The sequence below is a fragment of the Pangasianodon hypophthalmus genome, chromosome 14 (genome assembly GCF_027358585.1).
Source record: "Pangasianodon hypophthalmus isolate fPanHyp1 chromosome 14, fPanHyp1.pri, whole genome shotgun sequence".
Classification (NCBI taxonomy): domain Eukaryota; kingdom Metazoa; phylum Chordata; class Actinopteri; order Siluriformes; family Pangasiidae; genus Pangasianodon; species Pangasianodon hypophthalmus.
The window spans coordinates 14,679,752-14,695,651 of NC_069723.1; the positions used below are offsets into that span (position 1 = coordinate 14,679,752).

Below are 15,900 nucleotides of genomic sequence, written 5' to 3' on the forward strand. Positions count from 1 at the left end.
ACCAGCTCAGCACGTGTTTTGCGGCTGGTAGCTGTGAGACCAAGCTGAACTTTTCAGCAGGTCGAAACTTCTGGAACATTGTCACAAAATATTTATTCATAGGCTACTATAAAATTGAACATTTTAAACAAAACATGCCATTTCAGAATGAATAACATGGTATTGTCACAACGCCAAAGAAATTAGTACTATTAAAAGAGTAGGCCGCAATTTATAGCACATATATTTTTACAAAATCAAGGGAAATACATTCACTAGCCATCCAGTACTTTGGCGTACTTTGTAGGTATACAGAGTATCCAGTACTCTGGCGTACATCTGTGGCTATGCACATTGTGTCAGCCCCTTCTACACTCTCCATTAATGGAAAGGGACCAGCACAAGACCATAGGCCATCATTTGGGTAGTGGAGCCTCCTAGACATAGCACTGAAACTGAACAGTCTTGGGATGTATGTTAGGCACTGGACTAACAGCGTAGGTGTGTCTAATTAAGTGGACAGTAAGAATACACAGTGGTTTTAATTTAAAAACAAAACAAAACAAAAAAAAAAAAAACAAAAAAAAAAACAGAATAATATGTGCTAAGAGGGATGGGTTTAAACAACAGATGGACTACAGACAGTAAATGTACCTATAAAATGCACCTATTTGGTAAGTTTACCTTTAAAAAAAATGGCCAATGAATATTTATTAGTAAATACTAATAAACAGTCTCTAAATCAACAGTAAACACAGCTGTTGATTAGAAAGAGCTGCCATCTAGTGGTCATCAAGTGTAAATCAGCTATATACAGACTATATACTTAGTACACTGTAAGTGTAAATAATCATCACAAATTGAAGTTAATCTGGATTTTTCATATACTATATGCTATTATAGTTTAGTATTTAAAAAAAATACTTGAACTGAAACTGACTATACTATGCTAAGTAATTTCTGATCACAAAATAAACAGAATGCTGCGAATGAATTTTGTCATGTTGTTACACTCTTTCCTTTAATAAAACTGATATGCCCTCTTATAAATCCAATACCATTACAAAAAAGCCTGCACTAAAATAGCAGCAAGAAAGAATCAATACATTAAAATGTAACTACAATAAATATGTTCAAAACTAAACAGAAAAAGTATGGGCTTGACTCCCAAGTCAAATGAACTGTCAAAAAGCCTTTTAGCTACAGCACTTACAAATCATTGCGGCTCAAGCTTGGCAAAGCGAGATGATCTGTACACATTTGCAAGTGCTTTGCATGTCAATTGCACACTGCTGAGTTACGAAAGAGGCTCTGGGTTCAAGATCTTAACTCACTCACTTTCCCATGTTTTCTACTTTCTATTTTTCATGACAGAATTCATTTTACAGCAGAAGGTATTTATGGTATGGAGGAAGCATTTGTCAAGTAGTTCTCATTAAAATAAAGGACCACAAATCTTAATGTAATCTGGAATAATTTACTGTCTCTTGCCATCTGTTTCTGTGCATTAAGGAGTGATTTGCCACTACCGTTCTGCAAATGCAGTCACGCTGCTAAAACATACGGAACAATGCCACGTCCTTTCCATCAGTTTATTATAATATTATACCAGACTGCTTCATAGAACACAGGAGTGTGAAAACCTTGCGAACGGAATAGTGTCCTTGATGTTGTCGATTCCTAAAACACACTGCAGGTACCTCTCGAAGCCCATCCCAAAACCACCATGAGGCACTGACCCGAACTCTCTCAGCTGAAGATACCTGTAAAAAGGAGGAGACAGAGTGAGTGGATATACCTTTTATTCAGCTGGGAACCACTGAGCTCTAAAATGTGATTTGAAAATAATCATGACCCTACCATGCATATGTGTCTTCCAATCCAGCCCTAAAGAAACAAGGAATAAAGATTACACTGTAATAACTCACACATAGATAAGAAAATGGCAAACAATGAAGAGCTAGGAGGGATTAGTTAAAAATATTACACAGGTCAAATTGTCCACTCAAATTACTTACCTCTGAGTGTATTGTATCTTTCTCAAAAACAAATGTTACAAAATTACTGCCACCCCTAAACTGCATTTTAAATAAACACAAATGTCCAGCTTTAAAAAAAATGCCTCATAAACTCTATGGTTTATCTTGGACCAATTCCAGGTTAATACCACTAAGAGCACAATCAGGGCCATAAAAGTCTGACCTTAAACATCCAAACCAATACAAAAATAGTTGAATAAACAGACTATGACAGAGTTTAAAAAGTCCCAACATCCAGAATGAGTGTCTCCAACCTTGTCAGACATAAATCTGTACGTGATGCTTCGTCAAATAGTAATTGTGGGGTTGGCAATCTTTTTGAAAGCAGTGTTTTACAGGACATTTGCAAAATATCCCCAATTACATGTGTTTTATCAGTTCACTTGTGCTCAATTTCATTAAGGGCGCCAATAATTATGGAGTTGATCCGATGAACATCAAGTTAAACACACTAAGTACAATCTGTTTCAAGCTGTAAGCAGTGGTACTACAGTGAGAATACACTTCTCTTACTGTGCTAGCCGAGTCCTTAGAAGCTCTAGTCTTTCCTCTCTGAGAGAACCACCACACAGCTCCCCCACACCGGGCACCAAGAGGTCCACTGCAGCTGCCTGGCAAAAACAAAATCATCAGCAATTCAGTAAATGAAAAAGTGATGTCAAACAAAATGAAGAGGATCACACACTGTGAGGGGAAAAATAAATAAAGATCTGTTCTGAGAGTCTGAGGGGGATCATTCAGTGCATAGCCTCCATTACCACTGGAATGGAATCAGATCATTTTATAGGACGAAGAGCACTTTTAATATACAAATTTATTTATTATGTTTGTGATGCATCACAAAGGCAATATACAGTCAGCTCCAGAATTATTGGCATAGATGGTAAAGATGGGTTGGGAAGAAAAAAAGGCTATGTAAAAATGCTTTGTAGATAATTAGCTTAATCTTACAATAAAAATATGACAGAAATCTAACACTTAATTAAAGTAAATTTATTAACTTTATCAAGAATGAAAATATTGATGAAAATATAATGAAATATAGATTTATTTAACAAAACCACATGTCAGAATATTGGCACTCCTAGAAATTCTTAGGTACAAAATGTTACTGAAGCGAGTTCCCATTTTTATTGAACTTTTTAAGTTCGCCTGAGTGTTTGGGAGCAATCACAGCATAGTCAGCAAGATGGTACGAGAGTCAAACACCTCTCCAAGGATTATGATGTGAGATTTACAGAAGATAGCAGCAAGTCTCCAAATCTACAATTAGATGCCACCTCCAGGTCAACAAACTATTTGGAAGGTGCCGGAAGAAAACCTTTTCTTTTATATAACCTCAAACGTCAGTGCCAGGAGTGCTAGAGTCTTTGACTGGAACCAGGTTCTTGGTCAGATAAGATAAAGATTTGCATAAAAGGAAGGACTGGTGTACAGAAAAGAACCTAATTCCCACTGTTATGGTATAGTGGAGGATGTGTTGTTGGGCTGTTTTTTCTCCAAAGGCCCTAGGAACCTTGTTAAGATACATGGCATCAGGACATACCAGAAGATTTAAAATGAAAATCCAGAAGATATAATTCTTATAATTCTGGCTCTGACTGTACGTTTCACTATGGCCAATCCTGCATTACAGCGAATGCCAAGAATGAGATTTACATCAGTCCAATCAGTGAAACTATGCCAGATACAAATATCACTGAACTCAAGACAGCTGGAACTGAGACATTTCTGGAAATGTTATGATCAGTCTCTGGTCTTAAAACAATCTTCTTTTGGTTCTGTCAAAATTAACTGCATGTTATGCTTTCTATGATTAAAAAAAACTCCTGTAAAAACTGTGTGAGAGATTGTGTGTGTGTGTGTGTGTGTGCATTCTTGAGACTTTAATCAGAGTCTACTCGTGCTCTACTTATGTTGCCCAACATGAATACACAAGCTCTGTGGTTATTCTTACTGTGTGCTGAGGCTGGTCTTGATTGTCTCTGGCGTAGAAAGGTTTTAGCTCATACGGATAATCCGTCACAAAGACTGGGACGTTCCCACAATGCTGCACTATGTACTTCTCATGCTCTGTTTGAAGATCACAGCCCCACTATTGGTGAGGTGAGAGAAAGAGGGAAACAAATATGCCCTATATCACATCAGGAATACTGGGAAAATATAAGCATACAGGTTTATGAGTTGGTGTAAATTTACTTGCCTCTGGTTTGAAGGCAAATTGCTCTGAACTGTGCTTTAGAATGTCAATCGCTTCTGTATAGGAAATGCTACAAAACACAATGCAAATTTTTGAAGATTAATTACATTTTCAATGAAAAATAACACTGTAATCATTTTTGTGAACTGATAGTTTTAACACCATCTCATATATGGCATACATTAATAAAATACATATACATCTGTCCAAAGTTAAATCAAAGTTAAATCCAGGAAGATAACTCCCTGGAATCAAAAACAGCTTGTAATTTAGTCATGAATAAAGGCGAAAAATCCTTGTATTCCTTAAAAACATGCTCCTTCTTCTGCCTGCTATTGGCAGTACTATGCTCCAAAACAGTGTACTGTACCCGCATGTGAGTTAATTGGGTGCTTGAGTCTTTTCATAAATGTTCCCTAGCCAAACACTAGAGTCGCACCCACCTATAGCAGCTCTTTATTGTGCAATGCCAATTGGTTGCACACCTGAATGAATATAACTTAGTGTAAAAGCAGATCATCAGTTGCCTTTTGTCCAATCTAAACACAACATTTACACTCCCACGTTCCAGGATGATGACTATAGGGTACACAGGGCCAAATCTGTGTGTGACTTGTTCAGCCAGCATGACTGAGACACTATGACTAGCCTGAAAAATAACCAAGCTTCAGTCCCATAGCAAACTTGTGAAATTGTTTAGAACAGAAACTGAACCATCAAAACAGGGCACCTCCAGCTGAATTACACCCAGTAGACGAATGCAGTAAAACTGATTGAACTGTGAAATGACATATACACCTTAAAACTTACTTTAGCCTCAATTGTGGGGAATTCAATTAAAATCACAGATCTGAAGTGTTTCTGTTCATTACTTTTCAACTGAAATGGCCAAAAATCATGCGCACTCACTCAAGGATGCAGGAAGGCATTTTACAATTTTAAACAGCATACATGTGGCTTTTAACAGAGACTGTGTGTTGTTTACAATATTAATACCACGGCACAGTTCTGTAATAGTAACAGCACGGATCAGAGTATTTATGACTGTAATATAAATGATAGGTTTATATTAATGATAGGGTTATTGTTCCAATAACAGCTCATTCACAGGGACCTGTAAGATGGCCGCTCCACAGAATCTAAGGTTAATAATAAACACATTAAAAACATGTTGTTATATTACAAAGAATTATAGCAGTTATAAACAGTTGTTCCCTCATCAGCCTCTCACTGCAGCACACTCAGCACCCCCACTATCTACGTCCTTGCACACGCTCAAGAGTCTGTGTGATGATGCACACAGTTCTTTTTTTTAATTTTTTTTTATTTTATAAATCCTGATAAGGGATTGCATGGGAAAATGGCGATCACATTTTTAGAGCTCATTTTTAAGCATAAGCAATGTTTATACATCATACCCCTAGTGACCCTGACTAGAAAGGATACACAATGACATACTATGTGTTACTATACTGAAGTAAGCATCTACAGCTGTTAGTTCTGCTTACGGACCCATGAATAATCTTATAGGCCTCTGAGGCAACCACAGCATATTTGCACATTGAAGTGCTTTCTTCCTGCTTTATGCAGTAGATTCAAATTATAAAGCTTTTTCATTTTGGTGATGTCTGGAATTTAGTTGTAGGAGAATTCTGGAAACTCTGCTTCAATACAAACTCAATACAAACTTCAATACAAAAAAATTGGTCATGGCTTTCTGAGTGTCAATATTAGCTCATAACACCAAAAATGACTTCAAATATGACTAGAAAAGAGTATACATACACATTAAAGTTTCTTTTCATCATGAGGTCCACTTGCTCCTGAAAACAAGACAAACGTTTCTGGCACACGAATATCATGGTGGCTTTGTTGAGCTCATATTTCAAAATATGTACATGGGTGGAATGAATTAGTCTTAAATCTAACCATATATCCTGGCGAGACGTATTTGTGAAATAATTCCATATCCTCTGCACAGTGAGAGAGCAGATTCTCTGTGGTTGTCTTGAACAGACCCTCCATAATCTGAGAAACAGAAGTAATATTTAAACACACAACACATATACTACACAGGACTGTATGTTTAAGCTGGATAATGACAAACTCAAATTACACATGATCATTCTGCATTTGCAGGAAACTCATGTAAGGAAATGTAAGGAAAACAATCACTTAGACCCCATAAAAGCAGTAGCAGAAGAACACTGTAACCCAAATGCAAAAACTGCAAATAAAAGCCCTGCTAAATAAGATGCTAACTAGTGTTACAGACATTCAGCCATGTTGTGTAATGGTGTAGTTTATTCAGTAGGTCAGTAAGACTCAGTAGCTGACCTTCATGAGGTCTTTCAGTGACTCAGTGAAAGCTATTTCTGCCTCCACCATGTAAAACTCAGCCAAGTGTCTCCTGGTCTGGGAATTCTCTGCTCGAAATGTTGGGCCAAATGTGTAAACAGCAGGAAAAGCCCTACATAAGGCAACAGAGTAAAGTGAACAAAAACGAGGAAGACAGGAAACATTTTAAACCACTCATGCCTTGTTAATAAACATAGCTCAACATCCATTCACATTTTTTAATAAAACATCCAGTATAAAGACATTTTTTCATCTTGAGTGACTTAAAAACTTTCTCACGGAATGTTATTGTGTCAGAATAACTGACAATTAAGATAATAAAATGTTGTTTTTGCATAAAATGTCTGTGTAATTGCTGGATTTATATAGCACATTTCCAGGTATAAAATAAACTTTACTTATATATTCATATCTACTTAGTCTAAACCAGGGGTGTCAAATTTTGCTCAGGTCACATTAGCATAAGAGCCGCAATCAATATATATATACACACGCACACATGCGCACACACACATTATATATATATATATATATATACACACAGACCAGACGTGGACAAATATGATGGGACCCTTAACCTAATATTTTACAGCAGATAGTTTGTGCCACTCTTCCTGAGCAACCTGCTCCAGCTGTCTCAGCTTTAAAGTGTGCCTTCTCCAGACTGCATGTTTCAGCTCCATAGATTCCATAGATGTTCGATAGGATTCAGATCAGGGCTCATAGAAGGCCACTTCAGAATAGTCCATTGTTTTGTTCTTAGCCATTCTTGGATGCTTTTAGTTGTGGGTTTTGGGTCTTTATCCTGTTGGAGGACCCATGACCTGTGACTGAGACAGAGCTTTCTGACACTGGGCAGAAAGTTTCACTCCAGAATGCCTTGACAGTCTTGAAATTTCATTGTGCCCTGCACAGATTCAAGAGCTGATGTGACTTGCCAAAAAGCTCCAGTTTTGTCTCATCTGTCCAGAGGACATTCTCCCAGAAGCATTGTGGCTTGTCAAAATAAAATTCCAGTCTGGCTTTTTCATGTTTTTCTGTCAACATTGAGCCCATTGTCGCTCAAAAAGTGACGGATGGCGTGATCAGACACTGATGTACCTTGACCTTGGAGTTTAGCTTGTATCTCTTTGGAAGTTTTCCTTGGCTCTTTGTCTACCTTTTGCACTATCCTTCTGTTCAATCTGGGGATGATTTTCCTCTTGCAGCCACGCCCAGGGAGACTGGCTACAGTCCCACGGACCTTACACTTCTTAATAATATTTGTAACTGTAGCCACAGGAACATCAAGCTGCTTGTAGATGGTCTTATATAGTCTATACCTTTAACATGCTTATCTATAGTTTTCTTTCAGACAACAGTCTCCTTTGCTTTCTCTGGTCCATGTTCAATGTGGTACACACGATGATACCAAACAGCAGAGTTACTACTTTTCTCCATTTAAATAGGCTGAATGACTGATTACAAGATTGAAGGCATGTGTGATACTAATTAAAGAAAACAGCTTGAAATATGACTATAATCTGAATATTTATAGTCTTTTCTAGGGGTACCAACAAATCTTTCCAGGCCATTTTAGAATATCTTCATGGAATAAGCAAAAAATGATCTCTTTTCACACTTTCTTTGCTTTACTCTATGACATACCAAAGGCATGCAGGTGTACATGAGATAATTGCTTTTAATTTCACCACTTTTCAGGAGGAATGAAGCATTGTTTCAATGCGCTTTAATGGTATCAACATATTTGTCCACATCTGTATGTGTGTATGTGTGTGTGTGTGTATATATATATATATATATATATATATATATATATATATATATATATATATATATATATATATATATATATATATATATACACACATATAAATAACAGCTTTTATCACACAACCATGAACCATCAATTATATTATAAAAGTCTCCTTCTCTGGGTGAAACAAAGTTTCCACAAAATAAAGGAAAGTTTAAGGTCTAATATTTCTTACCCTGCCATCACTTCCAGATGCAGCTGTCCTGAGACAGTTAGGTATGCAGGCACGGAGAAAAAATGGGGATTTTCTTTATCCGAGTTCCATTCGTTACCTGCAGGCTTTCAGGAGAGAAAAATTCAACAATGAGTATGGGAACGCTAAAGTTATAGCTTGTATAAGGAACAAATATATCTACCAGTAAATGGGCTGTATTTTGTCCTCATAGCAACCTTAGGCCTTTAAGGCAGCCCTTCACATTTTGAATCGTTTCTTGAAGGAAATTGGACCATTCATCAAGAAGGACAGGTTCATTGTTTTGTTGGACAGATGGAGCAAAAGAAAAAGCCATCCAGGGCTTTAATTCATATAGAAGCTGAGAGCTGATCAGATTTCTCTGTTATTTACCATGACCTTCAGATGATCTTCAGACAGACAGATCATCTTGCTTTCTTCTTTTGATCAAATGCCCAGATTCTGTCTTGCATCGGTTTAAATTCAAATCAGCAAAACTGGTTCTGCTTACACACACTTTCCAACTATGCCACAAATATCAAATTTAATTTATTACTTTATTAAACACATGGTTACATAAATTGGGCCAAGATGGGACTGTGTGCATTTTAGTGGTTGTAGAAACCAAAACATTGCGCAGAGAAAAATATGGTGTTTCAGGCTTCCTGTAATAATTACAGTAAAGAATTAAAATATTTCTACTTGATTGCTACCTTTACATTGTCATTTAATTTCTGTGACAATCTTTGTTTTTAAGTACTTTTTGCTACATGTTTGAATACTGCTGTGTAAATAAATGAAGATTTTACAAATCTTTCTGCTTGTAGCATTTTGTTATGCCGGCTGCTCTGCATTCACACAAGCGAGTAAACAGCAGATTATATAATCATTCAGTTCACAGAGGAGTTTGTTACTCATAGCTCACTGTCCCACTTAGATCCCAATTAGTTATTACTGCACTACTACCTAGTGGTCAAAAATAAGAACTGCAACAGCAGTATTAAAGGCCCACAGGGGCAGCAAGTGCTCTGCTTCATGCTCGCTCTGTTTCACTGGGAAGGAGCAACAGACACAGTTAAACAGTTAATCACAGAGTTGCCAGATTGGCCTGTTTTAAACTATTCTGCAGCCACCACGATCTTGTTTTCCAGCAAATAATTAGAATTAATTCGAATGAATTTCCACCAAAAAAAAAAAAAGTTAAAATGTAAGTGCAGGCCATGTTTCTAACATGTACAGTCCCATTATTATTGCAAGATACATTGCAAAGACTGAGCAAGAGAGAGGAGGATTAATGAGTGGATAATGTTCTTACAACAAAAATATGTGTGACATACTTGTTTGTCCACACAAAGAATGAGAAAAGGAAGAAAAATGTCTCCCTTTTCCAATTCCTGAATTTTTTGGGCTAGTTTCAGTTCTTTTGTGTGATTTGTGATTTTTGGCCTGTAAATTTTGCTGAAAGCTGTAAATCCTGATTAATGATACTACCTCAAACAGAGTTAATAAAGGTACACTTACAACCATTCAAAATGAGCTGTTGTCGACTTTTGTTGTCGACCCCTTTACTGGGATACTCTAAAAATTCACTAGGTAGCAGCCTGTAGCATAAGTCAAGTGTGATAGCCTCTCGGGTTAATTTTGTTTGAGGCTATGTTGTTATTAATGTCGTCCTGCCCCATCGAAATTTATGGTCATGAGCCGCTGCTGACATTTAATGCACCAGTTCATTTATTTTCATCATTAACGGTGTAGCACTGCAGCTGGAAATGTAATTTGTAGCGTGTGTGTGGCTGTTACCGGAAGTGCAGTTTGGTGCGTTCTTTGCTGCACAAAGAAAACAGCCTAAAAATAGCAATGTCCTGAAAAGTTTTTTGCTTTAACTATGGAAAAGACGACTAGCCAACTACTTTATTTTAAACTACTGGTCAACTAGTAAAAATTTGAAGTCATGCAACTCCTAGCCTGTACATTTCTGGTAGAAACATATTTACAGTCACAGCATTTGGCAGATGCAATTATCCAAAGTGACTTTCATTGATCTTATTTATACAACTGAGCAGTTGAGGGCCTTGCTCAAGGGCCCAGCAGTGGAAGCTTGGTGGTGCTGGCATTTGAACTTATGACCTTCCGATCAGAAGTCCAATCTGAGCTACCACTACTAATATACACTATATTACCAAAAGTATTCGGTCACCTGCCTTGACTCACATATGAACTTAAGTGCCATCCCATTCCTAACCCATAGGGTTCAATATGATGTCGGTCCACCTTTTGCAGCTATTAGAGCTTCAACTCTTCTGGGAAGGCTGTCCACAAGGTTGAGGAGTGTGTTTATAGGAATTTTTGACCATTCTTCCAAAAGCGCATTGGTGAGGTCACACACTGATGTTGGTCGAGAAGGCCTGGCTCTCAGTCTCTGCTCTAATTCATCCCAAAGGTGTTCTATCGGGTTCAGGTCAGGACTCTGTGCAGGTCAGTCAAGTTCATCCACACCAGACTCTGTCATCCATGTCTTTATGGACCTTGCTTTGTGCACTGGTGCACAGTCATGTTGGAAGAGGAAGGGGCCCGCTCCAAACTGTTCCCACAAGGTTGGGAGCATGGAATTGTCCAAAATGTTTTGGTATCCTGAAGCATTCAAAGTTCCTTTCACTGGAACTAAGGGGCCAAGCCCAACTCCTGAAAAACAACACCACACCATAATTCCTCCTCCACCAAATTTCACACTCGGCACAATGCAGTCCGAAATGTACCGTTCTCCTGGCAACCTCCAAACCCAGACTCGTCCATCAGATTGCCAAATGGAAAAGCGTGATTCATCACTCCAGAGAACGCGTCTCCACTGCTCTAGAGTCCAGTGGCGGCGTGCTTTACACCACTGCATCCGACGCTTTGCATTGCACTTGGTGATGTGTGGCTTGGATGCAGCTGCTCGGCCATGGAAACCCATTCCATGAAGCTCTCTGCGTACTGTACTTGGGCTAATCTGAAAATCACATGAAGTTTGGAGCTCTGTAGCAATTGACTGTGAAGAAAGTCGATGACCTCTTTGCACTATGCGCTTCAGCATCCGCTGACCCCTCTCCGTCAGTTTACGTGGCCTACCACTTCGTGGCTGAGTTGCTGTTGTTCCCAAACTCTTCCATTTTGTTATGATAAAGCTGACAGTTGACTGTGGAATATTTAGGAGTGAGGAAATTTCACGACTGGATTTGTTGCACAGGTGGCATCCTATGACAGTTCCACGCTGGAATTCACTGAGCTCCTGAGAGTGGCCCATTCTTTCACAAATGTTTGTAAAAACAGTCTGCATGCCTAAGTGCTTGATTTTATACACCTGTGGCCAGGCCAAGTGATTAGGACACCTGATTCTGATCATTTGGATGGGTGACCGAATACTTTTGGTAATATAGTGTTTTTTTTTTTTTTGCCCAAAAATTTGCTTAGCACCAGTGCACAACATGAACATCTAATGTTTAATGTTTCCATCATTCCTTCATTACAGCAACTGATTCAACATTCCTCTCCAAAGCATGATGAATTAATAGCCTTTATAATAAAGATAATTAGCATTTCAAAGAGGGAAGAGATAAGGAGATCGGGAGATTATTGGACTTTATGAGATTGCGGCACCTGGGATTCAAACCGGAAAACTTTCTTGCCATAGTTTGAACATCATTAACTAAACCATATTGAGTCATTTTCTCCTTTGTGCCATTATTACTCCTTCCTGGTGTGTCCCGTTTTTTTTTTTTTCTCCTTTTATTTTTAAAGGATTGACATTTCACTGCTGGGCATCACCTGTCAATTATCAGCCAATTACCTGTACAATTTCTCTGCATTATTTAATTGCGTTCACAATTTGTTGTGAAGCTGTTGATAAGTCATACTGTTCACAGAACCTAAAGTTATAACATCCACTCCCTTCTAAATGTTTGTTCATGTTTTTTCTCCTGCATATGTAAGGCTATTTGCAGGTCTAATGACTTAAGCTTTGTTGTAGACACTGTGGAGTGGAGAGATATGCAATTAATAATTGATAAATGAAGGAAATAAACACCAAACATCAACTTGCATCAAACGCATTATGAGACTTACTTCCACCTGAAAGAGTTCTCCTGCTCCTTCACAGTCATTTGATGTAATCACTGGGGTGTGAATTTGCAAAAAGTTGTTATCCTGCAATGATTTGCACTTATCAGATACTTTCAGTATAGACATAAGATGAAATGCCAATGTTATGAAATGCATTACAGTGATGAGACAAATGAAAGCTTACCCTGAAATAAGAATGAATGGCAGCAGTGGCTTGGCTGCGTATTCTGAGCAACGAACTGAAGGCATTTGTTCGGCATCTCAGGTGAGGAAACTGTCTGATGTACTCCAAGGAGTGGTGGCCCTTGATCTTAAATGGAAAGTCCTGAGAAATAAAAAGAGAGGTGTTATTTGCTGCATTAAGTGCTGTCTTGCTAGTTCAATAACCAAAGTTACATGCATCCTAAGTATTTCAAAATTTAAAAAAAAAAAAGAAAAAAAATTACCACAGGATTACATTCTCCAACCACTTCAATGCGACTGGCTTGCAATTCCACATTCTGTTTATTGCTAGGACTCTTTTCCAAGCTTCCAGTAATATCGACAGCACAGCCAAAGGTGAGGTCTCTTAATGTGGAAAGAAACAAACACATTTAACGAAGTTTTCCTTTAAGGAAAAGTAATTAGACAGATCAGACAACACCAAAAAATATTTCATGAGATATTGAGGTAGAAACATCACCTGGTGTTGAGGTCTGAACTGGCTACCACTTGCAGAGGTTGCAAAGAACTTCCATCGCTCACATGCAGAAAGAGATTGTGCTTCTGTGATCGGACAGAGCGTACCCAACCCTGAGGAATCACATTACCCAGGGCAGGTTATTATCAGAATAATGATCGACTTAGCAATAATCAAGATCAGTGGTTCTCAAAGTGGGGTTCAGGGATCCACAGGGCTCTGGAGGGCTCGCCATTATCGAAGTTATTAATACTTAGTCATTATTACGGTCGTATAGTTATTAGCATGTTGGACTGATTACAATCAAATGCATTTAACCCAATCCTCAACTCTGTAACAGTTAGATCTATAAATAATGGCAACCTGGACCAAAATTTGGGGAATAAAAAGCTTGCTTCTCATTCTGATTCATCTTTAAGATAAAATACTATTGCACACATTTGTACACACATTGAATATTTGAATATCTGGATTCTAATCATAAAATAAACTGCAGTAAGGGGTCCGTGATAATTATTTTACAGTTAAAGGGGTCCCTCATGCAAAAAGTTTGACAAGCCTGATCAGCATGATCAACACATCCAGCAGACCATACCTGGATTCTGAAGGTTGAGCCTGTTTCCAGGCTGGTGAGGGCATCACGTACCCTAATTCTCTTTGCTGAGCTGCAGTAAAGCCGTTTACTCAAACTGACACAACCACAGAGCCGTGATGTGACCAGTGATCTCCCCAGTAAAGTTACTGTAACTGCCATCACTGCAGCAGAGAAGCACAGGGGCGGAGTTTGCGCTTCTTCTTTACACTTTAAACACGGCTCTTGTTATTCACCTCATTTATACAGTATACAGTAACAGTTAAAGATGTACATAAAATCACTCTTTTCATAACAATACAATCAACAGAACTCAAATCTGTACATGCAAAAAAATTTCCTGAAATCTCTCCTGAATGTTATGACATTCACGTTGCTCCAAACGCACTTCCGGGTGTCTAATCAACTTCCCGGTCAGGCGCCATTCTATTGGTTGGATGCAGCCACGTGATTTAGATTAGCCAATCACAGAGAGCTAAAGATGCTGGGAAATGTAGTTAATTGCACACACATGTTCTTTCACTAGCCTGGAAGTCAAATTGAATGGAGATGGTACAAGAAATGTTTACGAACAGTATAAGCTCTAGTTTATTCATTTCGTTATGTAAATAACAGAAAAGTAAACCTTTACTTGCATCAAAATTAAACTATGATCCCCTTCTTAAAATATAACTCTCTATCTATAGTTTATATTTAGTTTATATAGTGCCTTTCTGACAATCGCCCACCCCCCCACACACACATACACATACACACACACACACACACACACAGAGGGCACTTTAATAGGAACACCTGTACCTCTGCTCATTCATGCAATAATGCAATCAGCCAATCATGTGGCAGCAGCACAACACAGTTAATGTTCAGCTTCAGTTAATGTTCACATTAAACATCAGAATGGGGAAGAAATGTGAGCTCAGTGACTTTGAATATGGCATGTTGTTGGTTCCAGATGGGCTGGTTTAAGTATTTCAGAAACTGATGATCTCCTGGGATTTCCACACACAACAGTCTTTACACAGAATAGTGCAGAAAAACACACACACACACACACATACACCTCCAGTGAGCAGCAGTTCTGTGGGTGGAAACATCTGGCTGATGAGAGAGGTGAGAGGAGCATACAGCTCCAAGAGCGTACTACTACAGTGGACACAGACTCACCATAACTAGACAGTTGAAGACCAGGCAACATTTTTCCAATCTTTAACCGTCCAGTTTCAGTGCCCACTGCCATCATACATTTAAATGTACATCATATAGCAGATGTCCTTATGCACAGCGATGAACAGAACTGTCAGCTCGAACCAGTCTGGCCATTCTCCTCTGAGCTCTCTCATCAGTAAGGTGATTCTGCCCACAGAAGTGCCGCTCACTGAAGGTTTTTTGTTTGTTTGTTCTGCTTTCTGAACCATTCTGTATAAACAAGTCTATAGATTGTTGTGCGCTAAAAACCCGGGACATCAGTAGTTTCTGAAACACTCAAACCAGCTCATCTGGCACCACCAACCATGCCACAGTTACCAAGATCACATATACTCCTGTTCTGATGTATAATGTGAACGTTAATCGAAGCTCTTGACCTGTATCTACAGGATTTTAGGCATTGTGCTGCTGTCTCATGATCAGATGATTGGAAAATAGCATGCATGTGCAGGTGTACAGGTGTTCCTATTAAAGTGGATGGTGCGTGTAAATGTTTAAATATATGGAGGTTTATTGATGGTGAAGATTAGTTATTTTGGCACCAACAAAAAGTTTAGTAAGGAATAAAGTGCACATTTGGGGGGTGTGCTGGTGTAAGAAAATAACAACAGGGTGGTGGGGGGTTACCACTGTTACCTAGTGTATTATTTTCCAATAAAAGCATGCCCTGAAGTACAGCAATTGATTACAATTAAAAGCCAATTATTACAATTATAATCATTCACACTACAAGGGGCAAGGTGGCTTAGTGGTTAGCA

At 38.4% G+C, this 15,900-nt stretch overlaps 1 protein-coding gene across 1 annotated transcript; it reads right to left on the bottom strand.

Annotated features, from left to right (window-relative positions):
* Nucleotides 1-74: 74 nt before the first annotated feature.
* On the bottom strand, nt 75-14,312 carry nars2 (asparaginyl-tRNA synthetase 2, mitochondrial). Its single transcript, XM_026934702.3, has 15 exons — nt 14,259-14,312; nt 13,937-14,097; nt 13,345-13,454; nt 13,109-13,229; nt 12,847-12,987; nt 12,666-12,746; nt 8,568-8,671; nt 6,556-6,688; nt 6,148-6,246; nt 6,004-6,041; nt 4,222-4,288; nt 3,976-4,113; nt 2,532-2,629; nt 1,840-1,866; nt 75-1,742 (listed from the first exon to the last, which is right to left on the bottom strand). The coding sequence occupies exons 2-15, from the start codon at nt 14,093-14,095 to the stop codon at nt 1,598-1,600; spliced, it is 1,461 nt and encodes a 486-aa protein (XP_026790503.3). The 5' UTR covers nt 14,096-14,097; nt 14,259-14,312; the 3' UTR covers nt 75-1,597.
* Between the last annotated feature and the right edge of the window lie 1,588 nt (nt 14,313-15,900).